At 39.5% G+C, this 11,800-nt stretch overlaps 2 protein-coding genes and 1 long non-coding RNA gene across 3 annotated transcripts in view; 1 reads left to right on the plus strand and 2 right to left on the minus strand.

Annotated features, from left to right (window-relative positions):
* The window catches only part of LOC106519843 (uncharacterized), a 33,906-nt gene extending 27,463 nt beyond the window's left edge, over positions 1-6,443 (plus strand). The window contains exon 3 of the long non-coding RNA XR_001310483.1: positions 5,913-6,443. This is a non-coding gene — a long non-coding RNA (uncharacterized LOC106519843). The remainder of the gene's footprint in view (positions 1-5,912) is intronic.
* pak6 (p21 (RAC1) activated kinase 6) overlaps positions 1-6,905 on the minus strand; it is a 27,074-nt gene extending 20,169 nt beyond the window's left edge. The window contains exon 1 of the mRNA XM_014011646.1: positions 6,459-6,905. The gene's annotated coding sequence lies outside the window, so the exon portion shown is untranslated. The remainder of the gene's footprint in view (positions 1-6,458) is intronic.
* A 3,416-nt stretch (positions 6,906-10,321) lies between these two features.
* bub1bb (BUB1 mitotic checkpoint serine/threonine kinase Bb) overlaps positions 10,322-11,800 on the minus strand; it is a 6,878-nt gene continuing 5,399 nt past the window's right edge. Inside the window, exon 9 of the mRNA XM_014011686.1 lies at positions 10,322-11,048. Within this exon, the coding sequence (XP_013867140.1) occupies positions 10,784-11,048 (265 nt within the window). The 3' untranslated portion in view covers positions 10,322-10,783. The remainder of the gene's footprint in view (positions 11,049-11,800) is intronic.

The raw sequence follows: 11,800 nt of genomic DNA on the forward strand, positions 1-11,800 counted from the left end.
CATTTGTAATCATCAAAATTAAACGAAATAAACATTTGAAATATATGAGTTTGTATGTAATGTATGAATATAATATACAAGTTTCACTTTTTAAATGGAATTACTGAAATAAATCTACTTTTTCATGATATTCTAATTTTATGACCAGCACCTGTACCTGGTTTGCTTTGCGGCGTTAATAAAATGTCATCGTTCGTGTGACAATATATTTATATATTTTACAGTTGAAGTTTATCAAATAATTAATGTTACAGATAGTCTGGGTTCCCTTTGCTGGTTTTTGGTTTGCGTGATGCAGCGTGAAGACCTCAGAGGCTGCTCTTCTATCAGCTTCGTTTTCAATGACCGTTCTGCCCTTTGAGTGTAATGAGACTGCCTCTCGGGGTGGGGGGGCGGCGAGGAGGTCTTGAATGGTCATCTCTTCCTTTAGTTTCGTGCCACACACACGCACACAAAGCCGTGCCATGTGAGGCTGTTAAAAAACGTCCGTGGACGTGACTGGACAGGACAATATCGTTGTTTATGATTTACACCTTATTTCTCTTTGAAGTCACCTCTGGAGGGATGCAGTGACTGTAAAACGGACAGCAGATGACATGTGATGTCATAAACTGCACTCTGACAGTGAAAAACATGATGCCACCATGTATATTTCACATTAGGAGTCTTGTCGGAGAACCCTTTCTAAAATAACTCGTTTTACAAATCTGGCTGCAGCTGTTAGAGCAGTTTTATGATTTAAGCTGACTAGTTGTTCTGGGGGCATTACTGCCGGGATATTTTATCTGTGCTCTGTTCCAGACTGAAATGTGGTAAATGGATTGCATTTCTTTAACTTTTTGCAAGCCTCACCAAAGTCTTTATTTTTCTTCTTTCACATTTTATACGATGGTGACAAAACTGCATTTGTGATCTACGTCTCAAACTTGAGGTTTTCCTTTTCTGCAACTAACAAGCCAGAGATTTAAAGGTACAAAGTCATGAGGACTGCTCAGAAATACATAAGAAGCTAAATCTGCACATTGTTCTCCTATGGCTAAAGTGTGTTACCCTAAACTTTTGTGAGCAAAATTTGTGATCAGATGTTTGTTAATATAACACAGCACAATAGTGAAAAGCCACRTGGGAATGAAAAATCTGGCATTATAGATGAACTAGTACATATTAACACTCATGTTTGTTAGGTTAAGTATTCCAAATGTTTTTTTAAATAATAATAATTGAAGCAGACTAGAATACAGAATATATTTTACCGATATTTTTAAAAACATAATGAAACAAATTTGTGCTTTTCAAAATATTTCATTCTGAAATGTCCTGTCATATACTGTAATTTTATTGCTTATTTACTTCTATCCTTTATTGTAACACTAAAGATGTTCATCACCATATGAAAATATGCTGAAATGGTAAATTTACGTTTATCAGACGTTTCACAAAAGCCATGTGTTTGAGTGTTGAACATTGTCTTTATGGTGCTACACCTCTTTGTCTTTGATTTTTATTGTTGTCATTTGTGTTACTTTATATTTCTCTGTTCTTGTAAGATTCGCTCGTAAATTACCACCAAAGCGTCTTGATTTTTTGCTCGTTCAGTCGCACCACAATATATAGGTCAATCATGTTCCACTCAAGTGTTAAAACACAAAGTAAAACATACCCAAAGGCGTGTCTGGAATATTAACACAGAAAAAAAATCATTTATATTTAAAATCTGCATTTTTAATTAGTGAACGACCCACAAAGTGTAGAGATCTTTAAATGTTACGTAACTGTCAGCGATGCACTCAAAGCTCTGAATAAATGTGCAGGTTTTGAGAAAGCAAGTGTTTAGAAAACTTTTCTGTCGTCTCTGTAAGTTCCGCCTGAGCAGAAGGCCCGAGGACGGGAAGGACGAAACAAAATATAAAGTCGCTGCTCGACAGCGTGGCGAAGTCGGATCTTCAAGGGCAGATCATGTGTGCAGCTTGTTCTTGGGTTAATATTGACAAGAGACGTRCAAGTGAACGGAGGCAAGGAGAAGCTGCACGCTCGTCTGCAGCGACAAGAAGAGAGGATGGGAAATACGAGCAGATGTCCGGGGAAATTAAKTATCRAATAAGGCAAAAAGGAAGGGAAAAGGCGGGCACTGATGTTTTCGTTATTGTCTCTCAGCAGGGCCGGTCCTAGCCAATGTGGTGCCCTATAGGCAGGATTTCAGGTGGCACCTTTTGTACAGTTTTCCAAAGCTCATACATTCACACACCAAATTAAATAGTTTTGTCTTTGCCTGCTTTTAAGAAAACCCTCTTTTCAATGGCTTTGAACCAAGCATGAGACCTTGTTCTGTTTTAGCTGTTTTGCTAGCTTTTGTTGTTTTTATTGTTGRTTTGTTTTCTTGTTTGACCCCTATGTACAGCACTTTGTTTCAGCAGCGGCTGTTTGGAAGTGCTTCATAAATAAAGCTGATTTGATTTGATATTATTGTTTCTCTTCAGAAACTAGGTTGTCCGATTAAAATAGTTAACAATACAATTCCTTTGAAACAGAATACCAGAGGTCAACCTCACACCTGCCAACATCTGCTGACAGCAACGAGGAACACCTGTTCATTTAACCAGCAGCTGTGGACTGAAGCAGTTCTAGGGGGGATTTTTTTTTGTAAAAGATCTACTCAAAACTTTACCAGCCATTTGAAGAGCATTTTACTAAATTCTTGGGATTAATAAAACAACATAATTTTCTGAAGGTTGAACAACGAAAACCAGACTTTAACTTGAACTTTATTTTAGGTCATAACTGAAACTTTCWTTATCCTTATTTTGTTTTCTATTTACACACTGAGCACCAGTAGTTAGTCTTGACTGCATCATGTTCTTTTATCATGAAATACCCTCTGCACCTCTGTGTGTGTAGTCACAAAGCAGCTGAGAAATCCACAGAACAAGATAACTTCATAAACCTGAGTGACCAGTTATTAATCTACACACTAAATCAACTATACTCTGATAAAAAGTGATAAAATATATTTTTCCATCCCCCATTTGTGGGCCTCCTAGACGGATGATGCCCTTGGCATTTGAACATTTGCCTATGCTGCCACGGGCCGGTGTCTCAGTCAGTTTTACAGATATTGACCTAATATTTGATCAGGTAGCAGGGCTCATCTGAAGGCCAGCAGTTGTGAGGATGTAATCCTGTTTCTCTATCAGCTTCTCTGCAGTAAACAGGCCACAGTTAAAGAGGGTTTCAGGACAACACAGTGTTATCGCCAGAGTGCATGCATCATTCTGTCATCTGACATAATGGGACTGATTCTCCCAGATGAGAATACAGACAAGAAAACAAGTCTGTTCTCTTCAGTGAGACACATAAAAAACAGGCAGTAAAAGCTGCTGCTTCTATCTACCTCAAACACCTTTACATAATGGCATCATAAAACCAACACTTTTTAAGAGCTTTAATGAGAAAACTTTGCAATTAAATTGTGCGACATGCCTCTCCGTGCACAGTGTGCTTACAACACCAGAGGAGCATGAAAAAGCAGCACTGACCAACACTTTGTTTAATTAAAGACACTCTTGGCTCTCACACGTGCCTTAAACACTTTGATGGAAATGTATGATCACTTTTGACCAATGGTACGAGCCCAACTCGTCTCCCCTGGGTCTAATTTATTGATGCGCCGGGATTTAACGCAAGCTTTTACTGTACCGGCGAAAGATTTTTTTTCGAAAGCTTTGATTTGTATCTTTTTTAATTTCCTGCCAAGTCGTCAGATTCTTTCATGCTATCCGTCTGCAACAACTCTGCTGGCCTCTCCTGTCATCGATGAGCCCGAAGTATGGAGTCAGATCATGCAGTTCTAAACTGGACTAAGAGCTTTTTGTTGTTGTTCTTCCTTAATGCATCGTGACCTGTGGCTATACTAAGCTGGAAATCCATGCAGTCCATCCCTTATCGTGAACTTGACTCAAACATTMTTGAGAACTTTTTAAAGTACGTTTTTAAACAAACTTTGCAGCCTTTTGCTGAATCTGAAGGACATCAACGTGGCCTTCGGTATGAATGTTGGTGTGATTTTTAATCATTACACTTTCTTTCATATTGTTAACATTAAAAACATCTTGTCTCTGCTGCCGTCTTTACTCGCTCTACTCTCCATGCACGCAGTAGCTGCTGCCATTAACCCGTGTTGAAACCTTGTGTGTTTGTGTCTTTTTCCTGTTTTCTCAAACCCGAGCTCGTTGAAGYCTGGTTCTGCTGAAGGCTCCTTCCTGTTAAAAGGGAGGCTTTCCTTTCCACTGTTGCCTCCATGTGTGCTCAGGTTAGGAGATTGTGACACAATCTCCTGGATAGTTCATTTTTACTAATCAGCATTTTATGATGTCCTCCATCCATCCATTATCTAAACCGCTTCATCCTTTCAGGGTCACTGGTGCCCATATCCAKCAGTCACWGWGCGAGGTGTAGGGTACACCCTGGACAGGTCGCAAGTCCATCACAGGGAMACATAGAGACAAACAAGACAAACAACCATTCASTCTCTCACTCTCACCTAGGGACAATTTAGAGTTATCAGTTAATCTAACAGTCATGTTTTTGGTCTGTGGGAGGAAGCCGGAGTGTCTGGAGAGAACCCACGCATGCACGGAGAGAACAAGCAAACTCTACCCAGTAAGTCCCTGGGTTTGATCCGGCAACCTTCTTGCCGAGAGGCATCATCTCTACCAACTGAGCCGCGATGCAATGTCCTGTAGGTGAATGTTTGTGACCCATCACATCAAATCAAGGATTAAGTCAAAAAGCTACAAAAAAACATGATTTTGGGAAGAAAAGTCTTAAATGTTTCTGTCATTTTCCCTGAGTGCTAGCAAAGCTTCTTTTCTTTCTTTAAATCTCAACATCCAACCACTGGAGTTTCTTCACTTAGAATAACACGAAAATAAGATTCAGACCAAATATCAATATAAAATATCATGATTAGGTCGACAAATCAAGGCTCTGGAGGCGCTCCTGATGTCAGGACGATCCAGGTGTCAAAACATAGCTTTAAAAACAGGAATCTGAGAATGCGCTGAAGTCGTTTTGATCAAATTTGGCTTAATCCTGAGTTTGAAGTGATGAGTATCATATGAATTACATTTAAGTCTAACCTAAATTACATTTTTGATTTGGACATTTTTGCATACTTATGCTGTGAATTGGTGCTTTAAAAATATGATCTGGATTGAAACAATCGTGCACATTTAAGCATTTCATCCCACTAACGAGTGCGGCAGTCTGCTGGAGTTAAAACACAGAAACCAAAAAGAGTCAGAGGAAGTTGGAGCGCACACGTCCTCCTCGGTGAAACAGACGCCCAGCTGTGAGAGCGTTCAACAGGCCTTCTTTGTCACCTCCTCTACCCTTTCTCCTCTCCCGCTTCTTGCATATCAATAGGTCACCTGAGACGTGAGCTCACAGCTTTTACTTCAAGTTTCATCATCACCAGACAGACATGACAAAATCCACATTAAGGACGCAACCAAAAAAAGAAAAAAAAATCCCCTTTTTCTCCGCTGACGATGATACACACAGCTATAACAGATAAAACTAAGAGCTCACGAGTTACTATTGTTTGTGATCCTGTCAGAAAGAATGAGCACACTGTAGCKCTCAAAGCTCTGGACTGAAACTACAATCCATAGACTTCCTTAAATCACCTTATGGCCTTAGATTGATTTCTGCTCTGCACTTAACGTCTGATAAAGACACTAATAGAGAGTTTGCAGACCTACTTTTCCCAAAGCCGTGCAAATCCCAATCCAAACAGAGCACAGTTCAAACATCGCCTCCCATGTTTATGCAAGCTCCTGTACAACAGGTTTTCTAAACGCTCACAACACATGTCACTGTCAGTTCACTAACATATTGTTCCCACTTTCCCACAGCATCCAGCCACCAAAGTGCCGACGTGCGACAGAAGCATTGGCACGCCGAGAGAAGCTCACTGGAGAACTCAGCCTACACAGAAACACACAGAGTGATAGGAACAGGAAGTGGCTGTCCGCTGCAAAAAAAAAAAAAAACAACAGAAATTGTAGAAATTTGTATTTGCCATGTGCAATTCGTCTTAGGACGGACAACATTCTCAGGAACAGAAGGAGACGGAGGAGGTGAGGGGTTCCTCTTTTGATATGTCCATCACTGAAAACATCAAACAACCTGCTCGGATGTTCCCTCTTTCTCCCTCATCTGCTCCTGCCTGTGCAGCATTCCTCTCCTCCTTCTCCTTCTTCTTCCTCCTCCACCACGGATGATGCCTAACGATGCCATACTCGCTCTTCATCAGTGACGCTAACCTTCTTTTCTCCCTCCTCCCACTTTCACCCCGCTCTCCTCATTATGGAATGAGGGTAACCAGGGCTCTGAGGGGGGATAAATTATTGTGAGGGAAAAAAGAAGAAGAATAAGAGAAACCAGTCTATCCTCCTTACCTTGAGAAGAAGAGAGCCTCTCTCCTCCAGGAAGGATTGGAAGCGAGCGTGTGCACATACACCCTAACGTGCACGGTTATCCAACCCGCTCGCTCACACACACAGCAGACCCATCGCTCTGCCTCGGCGATGATGAGGAGGGCTGGCTCTCAAGCCAGAGCACACTGCAGGCTGCCGCTTGCCTGGGAAAGCCTGACGCGTTCCTCCCTCCAGGCAGAAGCACACGCTGCCATCTCAAAGGCTCTTTGTTGGGCTCGATTCATGCCCGGCTCCCTGGCTGAGTGCTGCGCCGTGTGCCGGTGCCTGCTCCCAGGGATGCCACTGCACAAAGGAAGGACAAAGCCAGTGGGGGGAGAAGGCAGCATCCAGGAGGAGAGAATATTACATCCCAGTGTAGCTCCTTCCATCCATCCCCCCTTTTTTTCTCCTCTTCCTCTCAAGATCACTGTCTTTCCACACACACCCTCCCACCTCCCTCTCTCTTTATCTCTCCCCTCCTTCTCTGCCTCCTCCCACTCCCTCATTGGTCTGCAAAAGAACTCATCGCAGTGTGTATTTGTGTGACTTTGTGTGTGTGTTTTAAACTGGTTTCTGGTGACAGTAAGGAAAGGAGAGCTCCTCTACACCTCATCACCTGGGATACCTTTCATCCGTCTCCCCACCCTCCATCTCTCCTTTACACGACCGTGCAGATGCATTATCCATGAAACGACGGGGTCAGGGGTGGCAGATGGCACGCGGAGCCGTTGAGTTTGGAAACACATGACGAGCAATCCTCGTCCCGTTATCACAGTGTCGCCTGAAATTCCTCGCGGATGAAAATRCAATGCTTCACCTCTTCTCCAGAACTCCTGCATTCACTTGATTTAAAATGTTCCCTTTTCTTTTTTACCACAATCGTTCCCTGAATAATTAATACAGCATCTAGGATGAGACTCAAAGCAGGGGGGAAAATGTATTAAGGTCAAGTCGTGCGGAAATTGCCTGCAAGAGCGAGTCAAAATTGGGGCATCCATGTAGTGCATGGCATTTTGATAAGAGACGAGTTGCTGAAAGGAACTGAAATAATGATGCTGCTCCTCCTCCTCACACTTTAGGATAAAGCAAATAAAAAGAGCTACAGCTAATCGGTCTGCAGAACAACAAAAATAACTGTTGGGGGTTGTCAGATGCTCTGTTGTTTGTTATTATGTGGATGCTGACTCAGCATTTTTGTTACATCTCGGCGTCAGTCTGACACATTTTGCTGATTTAAACTAGCCTTTGTCTTTTTGTAGCTTTTATTCTTAAGCATAACATTCTGCTACTTTAGCCTTTTGCTACTTTTAGCTAGAAGTTAGCTCTTATAATTTAACCTTTTGTTCCTTTACATTTCCTCAAGCCTTTGGCTAACTTTGACTGATTTATTTGGTACCATAAAATTTACTTCAAACAAAAAGCAAACAAATATTTAACACTAAATGACCAAAAGGGAAGAAGCATACACCAATGGCTTCTTGTGTTTCACTTATGTCTAATGCATTTCCCAAAACACAAACTGCACAAAAATCACGCAAACAAAAAGATGATGAAAAAAGCACTAAACAGAACATCAACACTCAAATATACAAAACAACTTCCTCCCTAAATACTCCATTTTATACATACATACAAATCATTACCATTTATTACCAATAATTACAAAAAAATAAAAAATTACAAAGTTTAATCTCGTCTAGAATATTTCTATGATTACATTTAACAGATTTTCATATTTTACCATCATCATTACAAACTACAACTCATTAACTTACTTTTTAACTTCTTTCTAAAACTTAAAAGAAACACTAAATTATTCCACAATCTAACATCTAAAACTGAAACATGTCTGTATTTGACATTTATTCTCACTTTACCTAAATAAAGAACCCCTTAAAATATAATTATTTTCCCATAACTTCAAAAAAATCTTTGAATCCCGTTCAAAGGCAGGTCTAGAATTTTTCTGAGTAAGGGGCCGTTAAGGGGCCACAATATTCATGGAGAGGCCAAGTATTTGTTCAACATCCCAGCACTCAAATCCCTGGTTTTGGTAAGTTGTTTACATTTTACCAGTCACATGTCCAACACTTGTAATGTCATGTAATTTTAAAAAGCTTGAACAGTAAATTATCCTTGGCAATTTTACATGTATTTTTACTGTATGTAGATAAGAAAATCCAGCCATCATTTGTCAGTTGAAAGACTTTCTGCAGATTATTTAGATTTTCTTAAGAAAAGAAGAACATGTCTGTAAGTACTCACTCTGAATCTCACTCAGGAGTTACACCTCCCTTGGTCTACCCCCCATTTTCGCATCACACATGATCTGCTTTTGATGCACAAATTACAATCATAATATAACTACATGTCAGACTATATCTGTACACTCAACTGTGCAATATTGTATGTTTACAGAATAAGTTTATTGTGTAGTGCAAGTCTTTTCAATTTTTTAATTATTTTTTGTCTATGAAAACTTCTTTTGTCTCTTTATGTTTGTATATATTGTAATCTGCATACAAGTAGGAATTCGCACCCGAGTTTTTCTACTCACCTGCCTGTGCTTATGTGATGTGACAATAAACTTGATTGATTGAATAACGCTGGACTTTCCTGTTTGACTCATTAGCGCCACTAGTGTTTGGACATGGAACTGCATCCCCCATCACCATTTTCAAGCGAACGACAGATGAGTGACAGGACGGGACACTTCAGGGGTCCAATCAGATTTCAGCTGGGGCCAATGCCCCTGTGGCCCCGCCCCTAGAACCGCCCTGGATCTCATCAGGAACTGTTTCACTTTTAATTGTCACTATTTTAAAGATCTTATAAATAATGGATTTGTAGAATTAAAAAAATAAAACAGAAACAGCTTCATTTATTAATRTAATTGCTATTTTAAGTATTTAGTTTTAGCTTTTTGCTGCTATGGCTTTTTGCAACTTTATGGTTCTTCAGCTTGCTTCTTTTAGTAAGAATTAAGTATTTTAGTTTGTTAAGTTGCTCACATATGAACTTTAAACAAAATAAACCATAATGACTCAAGTATAAATTATAGTTCACCAAACAACTCACATTATTTTATTCAGTTTTGGGCACTTGATTATGTTCATTACAAGGCAAATTAATTTCCCATAATTATTTGTTTGCAAAAAGTATGGTGTCTGTTTGGGATGACACAAAGGAAGCTTTGTAACTAAAACTACTCTTGATCACGAGCATCTTTTTCTGCCGTTACCATTCAGGAATSTCCAGGAAACAATAATTTAAAAATCTTCTGCAGTAAAGATTTGTCTTTCAGTCCACTTTACTGTTTGTAATGTCTAAAAAGCGTTCCTAACCCTGCCTACAAAACTGAAACGTCCACGTCACTTGCTAATATGTCCTGATTTCCAAGAAAAAAATTAACATTTTGCTCACTTTGACTTTAAAGTTTAAGCAAATTTTTAAAAAATGTATATAGAACAGCTCAGACCTCCATATTTACTGTACCACCACTGAAATTATCTTTATCCAGACATTTTGCTTACCTTCGCTTTAATTTCAGATGTTGTGCACATAAATGTAGAATTTCTCCAGTGACATGATATTATGTAAAGACTTTAAATCTTTTATCGTGGTCAGTTGTAAGGCCTATCCACCCGGCTGGGAGGTGAAAACAGGAATTCATAAATAAATCTAAGACATTCTGGACGGTTCCAGCTTTTCCACTGGACTCCTTCAAATATTAGCGACGTAAAATTCCACATAAACCTGTGGTCCTTTGTATTCCCTCTGCTGACAGTGTGTCACTGCAAACCCCCACCCCAGTCATACTAAAAACATGCATCTCAAGTCACCAGTTACATAACAGACAAGTTTATTACACATCAGAAAGCTTGGTGGTGTCTACTTCTCAGAGCCTAAATTTAAAATGTATTTTTTTAAAGAATTTATCAAAAAAATTTGTTTTAGAAAAAGTGAATGAGATAAAAACTTTGAAAAAAGCTGCACACACAAAGCTATTCTAAAAAAGAGCAGAAGAGAGACAAAGACAAATAAAACAGACAAATAAGTGACAAACTGAACGACACAGCAGAGGCAGGACCTTTTTACCTTCAGCGTGCATRTTTTCTACAATAAACCCACTGGTGCTTGTAGTCTGGCTGTTAACGATACAATACTTCAGAACTTTGTGTCCTCAGTTTGTCTTCTCAACWAAAGACATATTTACAGCTGGACAACAAACTATACATGAACATGATGCTTGTAAAGAAAAGTCCTGTTAAAAATGAATGTTGAAAATCCTTCTAAAAATATTTTTTTCAGTGAGCTGGAGTCTCCTTCCTTCTGACTTCCTGCGCCATCTTTTTGAAGTGGCGTTCAGCACGCAGCTCCTCGAAGCAGAATTCGGTGGCGCCGCTGAGCAGCAGCTCCTTACAGTACATGATCTGCTCCTGGAGTTTTCCCGCTTCGGCCTCCTTGTGGTTCTGCTGTTGGTCCAGCAGTCTCTTCAGGGGAGTTTCCTCTTTGCTCGGCTTACGCGCCGACAGAACCGTGTTCACGGCCGGGTTGATTTTACATGGCGTCCTGCAGAAGGAGCACATGTTCACATTTACCTTACAGTGATATATAAAAATAAATAAATAAAATGATTGTAAAGTAAATTATGTAATCAACTGTAAAAACTGTTAACTGCCAGTTTCCTCCCAGAAATGTTTGTTTTGTTTGGAAATATTAGTTTTACTTCTAAGACAAGTAAGTAAGATATTTTTCTTCTCAGATCCAAAGAACGCTTGCTATAAAGGCATCTACAGTAGGGTTGGGCAAAATTGTATCATGTGAAATTAATCGTCAGAAAAACTAATTGATTATTTTTTGGCACCTGACATTATGATTAATGCAGCCAGGCAGACTGACTCGAGATTTCCCCGGTCAGCACACTTGGTGCTCTTCTCTATCTCAAATATGACGAACATTTAAAAATAAGTTCTGTAATTTATTTATCATAAATCTGGTTTTACTTGGTCAAATCAACACAATTTAAAGGGATCCATGATTAGTTGTAACATTAAACTTTACTTGATAAACACATACTTTAACTGTAAAATAAAGACTGTAAAAGTACTGTAGTATGTTCAGTTTTTATCATTTTTAAACTAAAAGTTTAAAAATATATTACACGGACGAGGCCATTTTATTGACACGCAAAGCATTCTGGGTAAATGATGATGTGGATATGTCATCGGTGCAAGGCTGCTAGCGAGCTATATCCACCCTGAAGGTTAATCTTGGACAATATCTGATGATCGACTCTTTTAAATGAAACCAGAGAGCGTTGA

This window comes from Austrofundulus limnaeus, unplaced genomic scaffold (assembly GCF_001266775.1).
Source record: "Austrofundulus limnaeus strain Quisiro unplaced genomic scaffold, Austrofundulus_limnaeus-1.0 Scaffold2, whole genome shotgun sequence".
Taxonomy (NCBI): domain Eukaryota; kingdom Metazoa; phylum Chordata; class Actinopteri; order Cyprinodontiformes; family Rivulidae; genus Austrofundulus; species Austrofundulus limnaeus.